Source organism: Scophthalmus maximus, chromosome 16 (genome assembly GCF_022379125.1).
Source record: "Scophthalmus maximus strain ysfricsl-2021 chromosome 16, ASM2237912v1, whole genome shotgun sequence".
NCBI classification, from domain to species: Eukaryota; Metazoa; Chordata; class Actinopteri; order Pleuronectiformes; family Scophthalmidae; genus Scophthalmus; species Scophthalmus maximus.
Genome location: NC_061530.1, coordinates 19,689,788 through 19,707,430, shown reverse-complemented (window position 1 = coordinate 19,707,430; position 17,643 = coordinate 19,689,788). Strand labels below are relative to the sequence as shown.

Below are 17,643 nucleotides of genomic sequence, written 5' to 3'. Positions count from 1 at the left end.
CAAGTCGCACCACTTCCAGGCAACGGCAACATTGACGCCAAATACTAACTGACAGTTAAGCAGACGGTTTATGCAATTCAGGAAATGCTAAGGCACGATGACCAAGGGAAAAGATTTGGCCTATGAGAATATCAACATTTTCCTCAGAGGTATCAAAAAAATTGCGATTGAATTGAAAATATATCAAACACGTGACAAATCGTGAACTCCAAGCTCTCGGAAAAATGCTGACGTCCAAGGTTGTTTATATCGCCAGAGGGGGGTTGTTGAATTGAAATGTTAAATATGTTGAATTTAAATTTATTTTATGACAAACAAAAATCTAAATTGCCAAATAGTGTTCCTGCACATAGTTTGGAAGTCTAGACAAGAGGCTGTTAGCGTAGCTTAGCATTGGAAGCATAACTCCTTCCTCAGCTTTACCTTTCTCTATATGTTACCAAGTTCGGCTTTAGATGTATTTTTTAACTGGGGCCAGAGCGAGGCTAGCTGTTTCCCCCTGCATCCAGTCTTTATGCTAAGCTAACAGCTAGCTGCGTCTTGACTGGAGCTCCATATTTACACAGTGGTATTGATTGATCGCCTCGAAGTCAGATTGTCAGACTTTTCCTTATCATGTCTCTGTGTGTGTGTGTGTGTGTGTGTGTGTGTGTGTATGTGTGTGTGTGTGTGTGTGTGTGTGTGTGTGTTTGTGTGTGTGTGTGTGTGTGTGTGTGTGTGTGTGTATATGTGTGTGTGTGTGTGTGTGTGTGTTTGTGTGTGTGTGTGTTTGTGTGTGTGTGTGTGTGTGTGTGTGTGTGTGTGTGTGTGTGTGTGTGTGTGTGTGTGTGTGTGTGTGTCTGTGTGTCTGTGTGTGTGTGTGTGTGTGTGTGTGTGTGTTTGTGTGTGTGTGTGTGTGTGTGTGTGTGTTTGTGTGTGTTTGTGTGTGTGTGTGTGTCTCTCAGACGGACAGCGGCTGTGCGGTGCCCGTGCCCTCGCTCCACTGTCAGAGGATCGCACGAGCCAAGTGGGAGTTCTTGTTCGGGACGTCCGCCGAGGAGGCTGCTGGCAGGGGGGAGAAGAGTGAGAGCGCGTCCCACCCCCAGTCTCCTCTCTCATCACCGCACATCATCGCCTTTAATGATATTTTTTAATGTGGATATGAGAAATACACCGTTAAGCGTTGGACAACGTAGTCAGATTAATGACATATCTCATTCTGTGCCCTTAATTGTGATGGATATTGTTTGAAATCTCTCAATACCAGTGAAGATACATTGGTTTATTTAAAAAAAAATACTTTTTTACTTTGAGGAATATAAACAAATGGCCGTCAAACTTCTCAAATGTTGTCTTAACCTCTCCAGGAGTAACAATAATCACAAATAAAATTTTTTTTTTAAACATTTGAATTGTTTTATCAGAATAGTTTCTTATAGAATTCCATATTTAGTTGTGTATGTGCATTCTCAAAGTTAAATATCAGATTAATCCGTAAATTTACAAGATTACAAATGTGACCACACTTTCATTGGTGACTTCTGGTACCGATGAATTTTTAAAACTCGATACTAAAAAAAACTTTTTGATCACATGGAACATTACATTAGATACATTACAATGATATTCGTTTCATTTTCTTCCTTTTCAGATTCCCTGGAAAACTCCACAGCTCCCCCCAGTGGCAACTCCAGTGAGTCTCCCACGCCGACTCCCCCTTCCTCCCTGCCTCTGCTCTCTGCCAATCACGCGGTGCAGCACGTTGAGGTCGAGCTGGTGACCCCTCCCCCGGCCGCCATCGGGACGTCACCCAAAACCGGCATCATTCGCCGGACGCTCAAGTACTCGGAGACCGACCTGGACGCCGTCCCGCTCCGCTGCTACCGCGAGACGGACATCGACGAGCTGCTGCTCGCCGAGCAGGACGACGGCGACTCTGCGTTCGGCAGCAACCGCAGTGTGCAGGGCACCTCGGGGACGGGCAGCAGCCCTCTGGGGGGTCTGGCATATGGGAGGACAGACGGGGAGGAGGCAGAGGACAGAAGAGGCGGGAGGGGGACGAAGGAGGAGGAGGATGAGGAGGAGGAGGAGGAGGAGGAGGAGGAAGAAATGGTGAGCTGGGCCAGTGTGAGGATGCAGGGAGACAACAGGAAGCAGCAGTTTGCAGCTCAGGAGGAGCCGGAGGTGTTCGGACACCTTCTGAAGAGGTGAACACCAAACACAAGCCTGTTAACGCACAAATACAACAACACACTGGTGAAGTAGGATTTTCCCCCTGACCTATTTTTAGATCTGAATTTAGATCTAACCCATAACCTATTTTTGTGGGTTATGCATTAATTACACACTAATCTAACGTACGTCACAACTCAGCACACCCTTCTTTATTAAACATGCAGTTGTAGTTCCTTGTTCTAGATGTTTTCCCTCGTCAAACACACATTTAATCTTCTCTCTATGAAGATTTTTCACTAAAACCCCCCTCTCCGTCCAGAACGACGGAAACGTTCTTCGACAACCACCACCCGGCCCTCAAATCCCCCATTTTGGTCCCGGGCCCCCGCTGTGCTGCAGAGGACACCTTCAGCCGCCACTTTGAGAGCATCATGGAGTCGCACCGGGCCAAGGGGACGTCGTACAACAGCCTGGACAGCGAGGAGCTGCTGACCTCCAGCACCCAAACCGTCCTGACCTTCGACCTGCCCACACTGACCCCTGCCATCCACGGGCTGGTCTGCCAGAGCGCCAGGCAGATCGTCCAGCTCAGCTTCGCCCCGCTGGCGCACGACGAGAGGCCCAGCGTCTCCGACTCCATCTTCACCGTGACCGGGGACTCGGACGCCACCAGAGCCCCGTCGAGCGAGAGGCTGAGCAGCGGCTCGGACGACACGCCGCCCAGGGGACGGGAGTGTGCGGAGCTGGGGAGCAGCTGGTACAGCAACCCGTCCTTCTCTTTGCCGAGGTGAGTTAGCGAGTAGTGCAACAACGTCTGACACGTGTATGATCCATTTGAAGTCACATTCACTCACCTCTTAGCTCTGATTTGGTCTCCACCATCTACTCCAACTCTTTCTTTCATTTGATATGATCCTACGGTCTTGGTAAGGTCTTTGTCTTTGTTATTACATGCGCAGGCTCCAGTTGTGTCGTGGTTTGTGTCGTCAGGCTCATGAACTGTTGACACGACAACAGCGACGCACAAAAGATCATGAGCAGGTACAAGCTGCAGGGTTTCGATGTTCCTTCATCTCTGAGGACAGAAACCTGTTAATGGACTGTTGTCGGCCCCCAGACGGATGAAACTGTGTGTGTGTGTGTGTGTGTGTGTGTGTGTGTGTGTGTGTGTGTGTGTGTGTGTGTGTGTGTGTGTGTGTGTGTGTGTGTGTGTGTGTGTGTGTGTGTGTGTGTGTGTGTGTGTGTGTGTGTGTCGCACAGAGCAGTGCTGCAGTGCTGCTGCGAAAGTAGCTGGGTGAAGTGAAGGTCGCTGGCAGGCTCCCTGTGGTCACTCTGCTGTCTGACAGTGTGTGTGTGTGTGTGTGTGTTTATGTGTGTACGTGAACCTATCGGTGCATGTTTCCTTCACTGTTATGTGTGTCATGCACCTGTAGGCGTTTTGTAGTGGGTGTGTATATAAAATTCGTACCCTGTGTGTGTGTGTGTGTGTGTGTGTGTGTGTTGGCAGATGGCTGCTGCAGCAATGAGGCATTCACCTTGACTCCCTCATTCCCAGAGACTCCCACCTTCTCTTCAGGAGGGGTCATTTATACCAAGCATCCATTCGCCCCTAATTCTGGGTTCAGTATTTTTTTTATAACTTCACAGCAAAAACAGCAGAGATTTCTTGAAACCGCGTCTCGTCCTCCTCACTGCACGATACACACAGCACATGACGACGGGAGAAATGTAGCACAGCAGTGTGTGTGTGTGTGTGTGTGTGTGTGTGTGTGTGTGTCTCTGTGTGTGTCTCTGTGTGTGTCTCTGTGTGTGTCTCTGTGTGTGTCTCTGTGTGTGTCTCTGTGTGTGTGTGTGTCTCTCTCTCTCTGTGTGTGTGTGTGTGTGTGTGTGTGTGTGTGTGTGTGTGTGTGTGTGTGTGTGTGTGTGTGTGTGTGTGTGTGTGTGTGTGTGTGTGTGTGTGTGAGAGAGAGCTGGACTGGCTTTGTGAACGTCACACTTAACTTAGTGTGACAGCACTGCAGAGGTAGAGTCTCTGCACCGGGTCACCTTGTTGTTCTGACCACTAGATGGCGCAAGAGGACAGAGATGAGGCTGCAGTGTGGGTTTTTTCAATTTAAGTGAAACTAATGCAGGTGGATAACAGAGGTGTGTGTGCGTGTGTATACGTGTGTGTGTACGTGTGTGTGTGTATACGTGTGTGTGTGTGTGTGTGCGTGTGTGTACGTGTTTGTGTGTGTGTGTGTGTGTGTCAAAGAGGAATGCAGAGTCAAGTATCAGCTGGTTCATGTACAAATATCCTCTTGAAGCTTTATTTTTCATAGTTTTTAAATGCATAAACACACACTTTAGTTTTGTCTTCTTTTCTTTTCCTCCACTCATGAAACTCTTTACCTGAGAACCGAATCACACCGAGGTAAATGTTTGCTCTGTGCTGATTCATATCGCACTTTCCGCGAGCAGCCCCAGGAGCCGTGGAATCCAGGAGTAGAAATATTTCCAAAGGGCCGGTCCATACTTTGATAAAAGTTGGAATTTCACTCTCCTGCCTCCCCCCTCCCCCTCCCCCTCCCCTCGCCCTCCCCCCTCCCCTCCACAACGTCCCGCTTTCAGATGCTCTGCGCCGCCAGACAGTGGCTCATTGTGCGGCGCTGCCCAGTCGACTGAGAGGGGGCAGAGGCCGGCTCTCAGGGAGTTCTCTCAGGACCTCTCGGGCCCTTGACCAGACAATGCCAACAGGTGGCGGAGCCTCAACCGGGCCCGGTTTTTAATCCTGTGACTATGAGCACACGTACTGCTGCAGCGTACTGTATGTACTGTAAACACACTCGACAAAAGGCCTCAGACGATTCTGTCCCCTGGTTGTTGAGGAAACAGTTTAGAGGGAACACACCCAGCGGATGTGGAGTTTAAACCCGACACCTCGTGGCCTTGTTGTCCCTCTCTGAAGGTGTGCTTGACGCACACACCGCAAACAAGGTGGACGAGACGGGACGGACACACTGAGGGAGTGTAATTGGAGATGCAGGAATGAATGGAGAATAGAGAGAGAGAGACAGAGAGAGAGAGAGAGAGAGAGAGACAGAGAGAGAGAGAGAGAGAGAGAGAGAGAGAGAGAGAGAGAGAGACACAGAGAGAGAGAGAGAGAGAGAGACAGAGAGAGAGAGAGAGAGAGACAGAGAGAGAGAGAGAGAGAGAGACAAGGGAGGGGTAGGGAATTTTTTTCAGGGAACAGACAAGCCGAGTTTCATGCCATGCGTTGAATCCAAGGTCAGCGGGGGACAGGGAGAGTTTACACAGTGGAGCAGGGAGGGAGAGCGAGGGAGTGAAAAGACGGAACAGAAACAACAGCAAATACACCCAGAGGGAGAAAACGGATAGAGACGGAAAAGCAGAGGGAGGTGGGGGGAAAAACGGCTCTTTCACTTTTGGGAGGGGGGCGGGTTGGATTCTGACTGTGAGGCTCAGATGACAGCAAACACAGAGGGAGAGTGAGAAAGTGGCGAGGAGCGAGAATCACACGAGGTCTCAGTCCGACTCCACACCAAGCCTAGGAACTCTGCCGGAGCCTCGTCGGCCCCTTCGGGAGCGGCTGCAGGTGACCCTCTGCGTCAGGTGACCCTCTGCGTCAGGTGACCCTCTGCGTCAGGTGGCCCGCTGCGTCAGGTGGCCCGCTGCGTCAGGTGGCCCGCTGCGTCAGGTGGCCCTCTGCGTCAGGTGACCCTCTGCGTCAGGTGGCCCTCTGCGTCAGGTGGCCCTCTGCGTCAGGTGACCCTCTGCGTCAGGTGGCCCTCTGCGTCAGGTGACCCTCTGCGTCAGGTGGCCCGCTGCGTCAGGTGGCCCGCTGCGTCAGGTGGCCCTCTGCGTCAGGTGGCCCTCTGCGTCAGGTGAACCCACCGCGTCAGGTGACCCTCTGCGTCAGGTGACCCTCTGCGTCAGGTGACCCTCTGCGTCAGGTGGCCCGCTGCGTCAGGTGACCCGCTGCGTCAGGTGGCCCTCTGCGTCAGGTGAACCCACCGCGTCAGGTGAACCCACCGCGATGCGTTCGGGGTACGACTCCAGGAGGAGAGGAGGCAGCGGCCACAGGCGAGGTGGCGGCGGCGGCGGTCAGGGGACGGCTGCGAGGTCGCCGTCGGTCTTCTGCTGTCAGGGCTCGTCAATAGTTGGAGAGGAGCGGTATTTGACAATCAGGCGGTCGTGCCACAGGTAGGTGGAGCCTGTGTCTGCATCTAACAGGGTTTTATATTACACCTGAAGGGATATTGTTCACTTTTACTGACGGTTTTCATGGATGCAGAGGACATATTTGTTGTTGTGGGAAGAAACTATGAACCACTCCTGAAACCAGAAACCCTCTGGAATTCACGTTGAGTTCTCTGTTTGCTCAGCTCTCATATCCACAGACCCTTTGCTGGCAGGAAATGTCTCTGAGAGAACAGAGATTCATGGTCGCCAGAGGTTGAATCCTGATGAACCTGTGTTTTCTATCACCTCATCTTTAGGCTCTAAAAGTTGAAAAAAGAAATAGTGTCATGAATAGTTGTCAGCAGCAGTTCCTCCTCAGTACATCGGCAGGAAGTTGTTCAGAGCATCTTGTCGTCATGTGACCACATGAGGTTGGGATCAGGAATCTGTGGCGACCGGAACTATCTGCTGCAGGACTCTGAAGATAGATGTTTTATATATGTACAGACTCTCCGCCTGTGTTTGAGTTTTGAATCAGTAGCAGACTACAAGAATCTGAACATCTGAAGCCTTTGCATAGTAATGTTTACACTGGATGTACATATATATATATATATATATATATATATACATATATATATATATATATATCTCCACAGAATAAATGCAAAAATTTGCAGTTATTTCATAAGAGGATGCTGATTCTTGATCGTGTCATTCTGCACTGATTTACATTTCTCCTGTGAAAATATCTCAACGCCTTCTTGATGGTTCGGCACAAACATTCATGGTTCCCATGGTGATGTATCCTAAAAAAACCAAACTCTGCCGATGCTTCGTTGTGAATAGACTGTGAATTTCCACAAAAAGGTGTCGCCCAACTACATGATAAATGTCACGCCTGGTCATCACAGCGCCCCCTACTGGGAAACAGGGAACAGTCCCGAGAGCTTGATGATGCTCCAAAGTGAAGCTTTTTGATTTGGTTGGAGAAAAACGTCGTAGCAGCAGTGGGAGGTGAGAAGGTGAGGATGGAGTGAATCCAGTTATCAGTCTGGATAACTGGATTTCTGTTATTGTTTGTGTCTCTATTGTAGAAAGTAGAAAAGCGGTCTGCTCCTTCGTGCAGAATCCAAAGGTCTTAAAGCGTCTGAATCCTGCCGCTCTGCGGTAACGGCACGACATCAACCGCATAAGGATTTTGTAAACGTGCAAAGCAGAGCCGTGGTTCTGTGGGTTTTCATCGCTTGTTCCTCGTGCTGGGAAATCCCACCACGGGCTCGGCTTGACGAGGAAGTCTTTGCCTTTCAGAACCCAGCTCTCCGCTGGTGGACCCTCATTGTTTCGCCGTGGCCGGGCCTGGCGTGACACCAGCGGGTCACACAGCTCCCGGCGGCGGCGGCGGCGAGTCAACGTCAACGTCATCGCGCCGAATTTTAAGTGAATGAACCCAGAGACCTCGATGTTCTGTTTCTCTCTCTTTCCGATGTGTAATAAGTTCTGTACTTGTGAACTGGCCAATGCTTTGAAGTGGCTTGATTGGGGAGCGACAACCAGAAAAGCCGTGGAGCTGGAGAAAAAAGAAAAACAGAGATGTCGAACGCAGTTATCAAAGAGCAGAATCCTGCCAAACGATTTGCATACATTCTGTTACACTAAATCATTGTGAACGCAGGCTTGTTTACGACTGCCCCCCCCCCCCCCATTCATGACTGTTCATCATCCATGTCTTTGAATCCTCTTTCTCTTGATCAGCCTTTCTGTTTCATTCTTGCTCTCATGTATTTCACTGTTCTGTTGCTGCATTGATCAGATGTTAGTGTTATTGTTCTTCCTTTGAACGCTCCCTCTCTCGCCTTATCAAGTATTTACCAATCCATGTACAGTATACTGTATATTTCAGTTGTTCTCCACTTCCCATTTTCCTCCTCCTTTACCAAATCCCTTCCCATCCCTCCATGTGTATCGGACGTTAATCGCTCCTTGTTTCCGCCCGTCTCTCAGCAGGGACAAGGCCCGCCTGGCGACGGACTCGGAGCTGGACCAGGACCTCAGCGACCGGCTGGGTCTGAGCACCAGCGATACCCTCACCAACGGCAGCCACCGGGCCGACGTGGCCGCCGCCAGACGCCTCGCCAAGCGCCTCTTCAACTTGGACGGCTTCAGGAAGTCGGACGTGGCGCGCCACCTCAGCAAGAAGTGAGCCGGCGTCGTGATATATGCATCTCACCTCCATTCCCCCAAAAGCCCCAGTAACCACCTGTCAACCAATTTAATTTAACACACTTCCTGGTGAAACCAGCCAAATCACAGCATTAATCATCATAATTTACCAAGTTTATGAAATTGCTGACAGTTGTGTCATGTTCTTGTCAGTTCTTCTTTGTCGTATATTACAGTAATTCACAATAATACCCTTAAACACAACCTGGATAAGCAGCATAAAATGAATGTGAGAGATTAATGAATAAATAAAATTAAAACCCAATAGCAGGCTCCCCAGTCCAAAAATAAAAAGGTCACAGTTCTTCAACCCTATGGCAAATACCACAATTATGAAGTTATTAATAGTGATACAAACATACGTCTGCTGCTGTTGCAAAGATACGATACAATATGTTATGATACGATACGATACGATACGATATTTTATAATACGATATGTTACGTTACGATACGATACGTTATGATACGATACGATACGATATTTTATGATACGATACGTTACGTTACGATACGATACGATACGATATGATACGATAGGTTATGATACGATACGATACGATACGATACGATACGGTACGATATGTTATGATACGATACGATACGTTATGATACGATACGATACGATACGATACGGTACGATATGTTATGATACGATACGATACGGTACGATATGTTATGATACGATACGATACGATACGTTATGATACCATACGTTATGATACCATACGATACAATACTTTACGTTACCATACGGTACGATACGATACGTTATGTTATGATACCATATGTTATGATACCATACGTTATGATACCATACGATACAATACGATACGATTTGTTACGATACGTTACGATACGATACTTTACGTTACGATACGATACAGTACGATTCGATGCAATATGATACGTTACGGTATGATACGATACGTAATGTTACGATACGTTATGATACGATACGATACGATACGATACGTTATGAAATGAAATGTTATGATACGATACGTTATGATACGATACGTTATGATACGATACGTTACGGTACGATAAGGTACGTAACGAGATGATGCGATACGATACGTTATGATACGATCCGTTACGATACGATACGATACGATACGATACGATACGGTATGGTACGATATGATATGATATGACACAAAGGCGTCATGGAAAAGAAGAAAATAGTAGAAAATATTGCAAAATATACAATAAAAATAAATAAATTGCACAGTATTGGTGAATATATAAACCGTAAGAAGCTCTATAACTGTCCCTCTAAACCAAAATGAAAAAGTCTCTGAACTGTACTGTAAGTTACATGTTAAAAACTCTTAGCATGTTTCAGCGGATCCGTCAGGACCAGTGCACATCGGGCAGTTTCCTTTGCCTTTACTCAACATCACTTTGAATTCTGCCGACAAAGTGCAGCGTCGTGGTGTTGTAGTGGATCTGTGAAGTGCAGCTCCGTCAGTCTGTCGGACGCTCGCTCGCTCGAGCTGATGAGAAAGAATTTGGGATGAAAGGGTTTCCTCCCTTCTCTGACAGTTGCACCCTGGGAATCTCCTCCTCTTTTCTCCGCTCCTTGTTCTCGCTTTTTTCTTTCTCTTCCATCGCCTCCGGTCTGCATCTCGTGCCGACTGTGACTGACAGCCCCGAGCTGAGGCCCTGCACTGAACTGAGGAAGAGGCGTCACAGTCGAACGTCTTATCCACATTTTGTGCTGTTATTGTTTCTGGAGTGTTCTGTTGTTTTGCTTTTGCTTTTTATTCAAAATGTATATTTTCCTCCTTTTATGTTGTTTCATATCCGTCTGTCTCCAGCAATGACTTCAGCCGCATGGTAGCGGAGGAGTATCTGAGTTTCTTCAACTTCACAGGCCTCGCTCTCGACCAAGCTCTGCGGTGAGAACTCAGACGAACTCACAGGAAATTAAGATACCCAATACATATTGTACTGTACATATTTAATGTATTTCATATGTGAAGTGAAGACAAGACAGTTAAAATAGCTTGTTTATCACTCAACTTAATGTTACAGACTTTCAAAATGTCAAATAACCAGGATTTGTTTTTTCAAAAGGGGGAAAAAATTATATATGTATTTATTTTTTTGTAAATTGTGTGTTTTTGTGTGTGTTTTTGTCACCTCACATGGTTCTAATGTGTCTGTGTTGCTTTTATTTAATCTCTAATCTATTTAACGCTGCTCTCCACTGTCAAACACTGCCCTCTAGAGGGCAGCGCGGGCCCTGCACGTACAGTGACGGCTTGTACAGTATCTGAGTAATTGCATGCACTCGGCGTTTAGCAGGTTCACGCTGTATTCGTTTTGTTTATTCAGATATCGGTTATACTGAGCGTGCACCCTGCAGCCTCATTTTTACAGCTCGGCTCATTTAAATGGATTTTAAATGCGGTGATTTGCAGAGGAATCTGCTTTTTTCACCTGTTAATAAGCAGTTACTAACAGTAAGGGCAGGAGTACAGAGACCCCTTACTGTATTTAAGTAAAAGCAGTAAAGTAGTAATACTACAGTGTAGAAATACTACTAAATAGTCCTGCATTCATGAATCTGTAAAAGTACAGATGTATGATCAGCAAAATGTTGAGACTAAATGTAACAGTTCTCAATATGTCACATTGTATTGTAGTCTTACACACTGTATATTAAACCAGTGGATTATTATTACTGATGATGATCTTGTTGGTTTTCAAATTCAAATATTTAGTAGTAACAAGTACAGATTTCAGATAAATCTAAATGCATGTCAAAAATACAATACATAACGAATATCTGGCAACTGATTACGTTTGATGACATGAAAATGATTGTCGGCTACTTTAATTCCTGACAAAAAAAAGAAAAGAAAATACAAAAATGTATTTCAATTCAACAACAAACGCATCAAATGGCTGAAGATAAAATAGATTGTTGTATTTTGAGGATTTCTATATTGATATATTACTTTTACAATGCAAAGCAGGCCGTGTTCCTCAGTGATGGATGAGTACAGTATGTGGTTGGATATGTGACCGTCCTTGTGTGTTTCGGCTGCAGGACGTTCCTCCGGCAGTTCGCCCTGATGGGGGAGACTCAGGAGAGGGAGCGGGTGCTGTCACACTTTTCCAGGCGTTACTTGGACTGCAACCCGAACGTCCTGCCGTCGGAGGGTGAGAAGCTTCTTCCTCCTCAGGGGTTTTACATCCTGGAGCTCTGAGCTCTGAGTCGGCTCGTCATTCCAATGGCTTTTTTTAATAATGCCACAATGTCATAAATAATGTGTTATACATAATTAAGTCCTGGACAGTGACTTACACACATTAAACATTGAATAATGTACATTCAATTAAAATATTTATGCAACAACCCTGCAAAACAGAAATTCGCGATTTTTTGGAAAAAGCTATAAAAAAACCCCACAATTTAAAATAGTAATACAATTTTAAAAAAGAGACATAATAATCATGTCATTTCATTATAGCACACTTAGCTGTGCCTGTGAAGCCAATGTCTTGTGGCTAATGTTAGCTTGGCTAAGCTAGCTAGCTGTGAGCTAAAGTAGACGTAGCAGATCTGTTTATGATAATTTAATATACCGATACTGATATAAAACTGAAAGTGGCTGCAGTATATCCGCAACATCTGGTAAATAACCGGGGATGTGGTCAGCACCCAAAATTGTGCACTGGTTCACACTTTAGTCCGAGTTGTTCTTGGCTAATGTTAGCCAATTAAGTCAAGCTAACATTAGCTAGCTGTGAGATTAAGTAGACGTAACAGATCTATTTATGATAATTTAATACACTGATGCTGATATAAAACTGAAACTGGCTGCAGTGTATCCACAACATCTGGTAAATTAGCACGGATGTGGTCAACACCCACTCATTCTCAGTTTAACTGTAGTTGTTCTTGGTTAGCTTAGCAACGTTTTTAATCTTAGCTATAGCTTAGCCACAGCATCTGTTAAATTAGCACGAATGTGGTCACCACCCAAAATGGCGCACTGCTCACTAGCCAAGCTAACATTAGTTCGCTGTTAGCTAGCACTGTTGTACAGAAATACAACCAAAGAGCTAACACATGAAATAATTTAGATTCTTTTTTTTTAAAGAACAAAAAAATTAGCTCGGATCTTTTAGTATAATCAGAGGTGTATTGAAAGACGTTTATCTTAAAATCAAGCTCACAGATCTTTTAATCACTTCAATTCACTGACTGAAGCCACAACAGCTGATGAATTAGCTGTAAATACAATAGGGCTTGATTATGTTTTATGATCTTTTTTGAGGCGACATGTTTGTGGAACAGTCTTTCGAACGTTTTGTCCACCTGAGGGGTTTTAACGACGGCGAGCTAAACAACAGAAGCTCCTCTGTGTGCAGTTTAATGTCAGACAGATTCACGAGGTGGTCTTTGTCACGCTGCATTAGTCTTTAGCTCGGCCTGAGTAATAAAATGACCGTAAAAGGGGATTCATATTTACTGACGGTGACTCACTGTTTTTCTCCTGTAGATGCAGTTCACACTCTCACATGTGCCCTGATGCTGCTGAACACGGATCTGCACGGTCAAGTGAGTGGTGTGTGCGTGTGTGTGTGTGTGTGTGTGCGCGTGTGTGTGTGCGTGTGTGTATGTGTTTCTGTGTGTGTGTGTGTGTGTGCGTGTGTGTGTGTGTGTGTGTGTGTGTGAATGTGAATGTGTGTGTGTGTGTGCGTGTGTGTGTGTGTGTGTGTGTGTGTGTGTGTTTGTGTGTGTGCGTGTGTGTGCGTTTGTTTGTGTGTGTCTGTGCCTGTGTGTGTAGACTGTACAGAAGGTGCACAGGTGTTGCAGGTGTTGCGTGCCGCCTCGCTCAGTCGGATAAAAGAGCAACAAAGCTCGGCAAAGTTTTAAGATCCGCTTTCTCCTTCGAGCTTTATCTGGAATATACACGAGACTCGTCCCGATCACCAGCTGATCCGGGGTCTGCAGGTCCGCGTGCTGAGCCTCTGTCACCGTCATTAATCTGCTCCTGTTGCACTCGGAGCCTCGCGGCGAGAATCTGGGCCAGCGGCGGCTCTTCTCAGTCACAGTGCAGCTCGTCGGATCAGCGATTAATTAAAGTGACGGCGGAGGTGAGCGGGGTGGGAGATCAGACCAATCAGGAAAAGTCTCCACAGATTTAGATTTGACCTCTTGCTGTGACCTCGAGCGCCACGATGAGAGACTGATCGATACAGATGGGGGCTTTTTAAAAGGATTAGGGTTGATCATCTTTTTTTTATAGAAATATATATACACGCTGGTATATATTGTACCTGTATATGTGTTATGTAAAAAGACAAAGACTAACAGAACGATACAGGAAACACATGAACAGTGATTACTATGTTAAGTGTTCTTAACAATCAATCTGGCTTTAGAAAAGTTAGATAAGTAAGCAAACAAACAAGATACAGAATTAAATGCTAAAAGGAAAAAGAAAAGAGAAGTAGGGGGTTTTGATTTATGCATTTTATTATTTCTATAATGACACAACATTCCAAAAAATGTCCATCAATATCTTCAAATTGCTCGTTTTGGTATAATTCAGCAATAGGTGATTCTAGTGTCATCACGATACCTGGACTTCAGTCCAGACGTAGATGATACAAAACCTTTTTTTCCACCAATTAATAAAAGAAGTTAAAAAATTATGTGAGTATTTTTAAAGAAGTTAAAAAATACTCACACATTGCAATGTGTGAGTATTAGCATGAAAATATATATATATATTTATTTGTGTGTTTCCAGAACATTGGCAAGAGGATGTCGGGCACACAGTTCATCTGCAACCTGGAAGGACTGAACGACGGCCAAGACTTTCACAAGGATCTGCTGAAGGTAAGATCCTCGTGCACACACGTGCACACACACACACAAACACACACGCACACACACACATGCTGTCATACGCAGACACACACATCACGACTGGGGGGGGCGGCAGACTGTGTGTGCCAGCATTGTGTTGTTGGCCCGGCGCTCGCTGCCAGCTGGCGTCCGCCTCCTCTCCAGGGGCGTCCCATCAGCGACCACGCCACTTCCGGCTACAGCTCGTTGCTGGAAGACAGATTGTCATGTGGTCTGGAGGACGAAGAAGAACGAGACGCGGCCGTCCGTCCGCCCGTCCCCCTGCCCTCCGGGGGGTTTATCTGTATCTGTATCTGTGTGTGACTTCGGCAGCATAAGATTAGACTGTTAACGGGTCCAGACAGTCGGGTTCGCACAGACGGGTTCGGACAGTCGGGTTCGGACAGTCGGGTTCGGACAAACGGGTTCAGACAGACGGGTCCAGACAGACGGGTTCAGACAGACGGGTCCAGACAGACCGGTCCGGACAGACGGGTTCGGACAGTCGGGTTCAGACAGACGGGTCCAGACAGACGGGTTCAGACAGTCGGGTTCAGACAGACGGGTTCAAACAGACGGGTTCAGACAGACGGGTCCAGACAGTCGGGTTCAGACAGACCGGTTCAGACAGACCGGTTCAGACAGACCGGTCCGGACAGACGGGTTCGGACAGTCGGGTTCAGACAGACGGGTCCAGACAGACGGGTTCAGACAGTCGGGTTCAGACAGACGGGTCCAGACAGACGGGTTCAAACAGACGGGTTCAGACAGATGGGTCCAGACAGTCGGGTTCAGACAGACCGGTTCAGACAGACCGGTTCAGACAGACCGGTCCGGACAGACGGGTTCGGACAGTCGGGTTCAGACAGACGGGTCCAGACAGACCGGTCCAGACAGACGGGTTCAAACAGACAGGTCCAGACAGACGGGTTCAGACAGACGGGTTCCAGACAGACAGGTTCAGACAGACGGGTTCAGACAGAGGCCTCCTCGGGCCACGTGACGTGGTGAAACAACCCAATCAGTGCAGGTTGCCTGTCCCTCGGGTCTTTTGCGCCCTAACGATGGTGCCGTTGATTAGTTTTGTCTGCGGAGAGGTCCGTCAAACACGCCACAAGGCCCCGGAGTGAGACTCAACAAGTTGTAATGGGCAATTCATAATGCATGAGGGAGCGAGAGAGAGAGAGAGAGAGAGAGAGAGAGAGAGAGAGAGAGAGAGAGAGAGAGAGAGAGAGAGAGAGAGAGAGTGAGGGAGAGGGAGGGAGGGAGAGAGAGAGAGAGAGAGAGAGAGAGAGAGAGAGAGAGAGAGAGAGAGAGAGAGAGAGAGAGAGAGAGAGAGAGAGAGAGAGAGAGAGAGAGAGAGAGGGAGGGAGGGAGGGAGGGAGGGAGGGAGGGAGGGAGGGAGGGAGAGAGAGAGAGAGAGAGAGAGAGAGAGAGAGAGAGAGAGAGAGAGAGAGAGAGAGAGAGAGAGAGAGAGAGAGAGAGAGAGAGAGAGAGAGAGAGAGAGAGAGAGAGAGAGAGAGAGAGAGAGAGAGAGAGAGAGAGAGAGAGGGAGGGAGGGAGGGAGGGAGGGAGGGAGGGAGGGAGGGAGAGAGAGAGAGAGAGAGAGAGAGAGAGCGAGCAAGAGAGAGAGAGAGAGAGAGGGAGAGAGAGGGAGGGAGGGAGGGAGAGGGAGGGAGAGAGAGAGAGAGAGAGCGAGAGAGAGAGAGAGAGAGAGAGAGAGAGAGCGAGAGAGAGAGACCGCGTCCTTCTGTTGATGGGAAGGAAGTCTGAAAGGAAAAGCTGCGTCTTGTCGTATCCGAGCGAGCAGAGCGAGGCCGAGAGGACAAGAAACACAGATGTGCATTACCTGCTTTTTATTTTTTATTTTATTAATGCTCGCAGATCCAGGAACAGTCGTTTTAATAATCTCGCTCCTCTCCCACTTCTTTTATTCTCCTCTCTCTCTCTTTGAGTCTCTCTTCTTTTCTGCCCTGAAGCCACACTCTCTGTTCTCTCTGTTCTCTCTGTTCTCTCTGTTCTCTCTGTTCTCTCTGTTCTCTCTGTTCTCTCTCTTCTCTCTGTTCTCTCTGTTCTCTCTCATTCTCTGACTCTCTAAATGTTCTCATTTGCTCCGTTATCTCGGCTCCGGTGCACTTTATTCTCCGTCTCACATGATGCCTCCGTTATCTCCGCGCTCCGTTCACCTCTTCTCTTCTCGCCTTCTCACTTCTCCCCTTCCATCTTTTTCCTCTCCTCTCCTCTCTGTCCTTCCTCTAAGGTCACATATCAGCAGGCTGCTTATGTCGGTTAAATAAACTTTTTATTTGACAAATACTCTCCATGGACAAACTATGGTTTTCGAGATGCAAACCATTTTAATGAAGCGAAGCATAAATCTTATTAGGTTTATAACTAGGCCATGTTTGAACTTACAAACATCTGGTGCAACTGTGCCTTTGCCTTGTGCTTTTTCTTTTTCCTCTCCTCCCTTTTTCTCTGTTATCTCTCCATCGTTTCCTGCTACATAATTATAATTAACCCTCCTCCTCCTCCTCATCCTCTTATCCCTCATTTCCTTCCCTCATTTTCCTGCTTTCGCGTTTCCCCTCCTCGTTGCCTGGTATCTGTGTTCGCATGAGCCGGAGAAAATCCCTCTCACACACACACACACACACACACACACACGTACTGTGTGCATCTCACACACTCTCGACTTGTTTCCTGTGTCACCATTTTGTCCTTTCGCTTCTCTCCCCATCCCTCTCTCCTTCTGTCATTCTTTCTCTTCCCTCGTCTCTCGGTTTGCAGCTAATGTTCATTACTTTCCCACATTTTCTTCTTCTTCGCCGCCGCCGCCGCCGCCGACCCCGGAAAAAGTTATTAGTTGTTGTAAAATGATTTATGCAACGGGGCATAATTAGACAATTTGCAATCTGACGTTTTCAAATGATGCATCTCAGGCCGCGACCGACACCGGCCACATCCATCACACAGGCCGATACAGTTGAGATTAATTGAGCCGTGCGTCGAAGCTTTTATGACTCAGAGTGACGGGAAACACTGGAGCGCCGCTGAACAGCTGAGCCCCGGTGGCTGAAACAGAAATCAGCTGCTCGGTGGACCGGAACATAATGAGAGGGGCTTTGTCATCCCCCGTGACACCTCGTGCCACCTCTCAGGTGGACCACCCTCCGTCGTTCGCTCCGTTCTTTCTGCATTTGTCTTCC

The 17,643-nt window shown here is 47.2% G+C and overlaps 1 protein-coding gene across 3 annotated transcripts in view; it reads left to right on the top strand.

Moving 5' to 3' along the window:
* The window catches only part of LOC118287802 (PH and SEC7 domain-containing protein 1-like), a 57,674-nt gene that overhangs the window by 16,378 nt on the left and 23,653 nt on the right, over positions 1-17,643 (top strand). For 2 of the 3 annotated variants that reach the window (XM_035613367.2, XM_035613368.2), the window contains exons 3-10: positions 945-1,062; positions 1,631-2,186; positions 2,474-2,941; positions 8,341-8,535; positions 10,383-10,463; positions 11,621-11,733; positions 13,080-13,138; positions 14,336-14,425. In XM_035613367.2, coding sequence (XP_035469260.2) covers positions 945-1,062; positions 1,631-2,186; positions 2,474-2,941; positions 8,341-8,535; positions 10,383-10,463; positions 11,621-11,733; positions 13,080-13,138; positions 14,336-14,425 — 1,680 coding nt within the window. Of the gene's footprint in view, positions 1-944; positions 1,063-1,630; positions 2,187-2,473; positions 2,942-6,130; positions 6,358-8,340; positions 8,536-10,382; positions 10,464-11,620; positions 11,734-13,079; positions 13,139-14,335; positions 14,426-17,643 lie in introns of those variants that run through there. The other variant, XM_035613369.2, reaches the window with a different exon arrangement.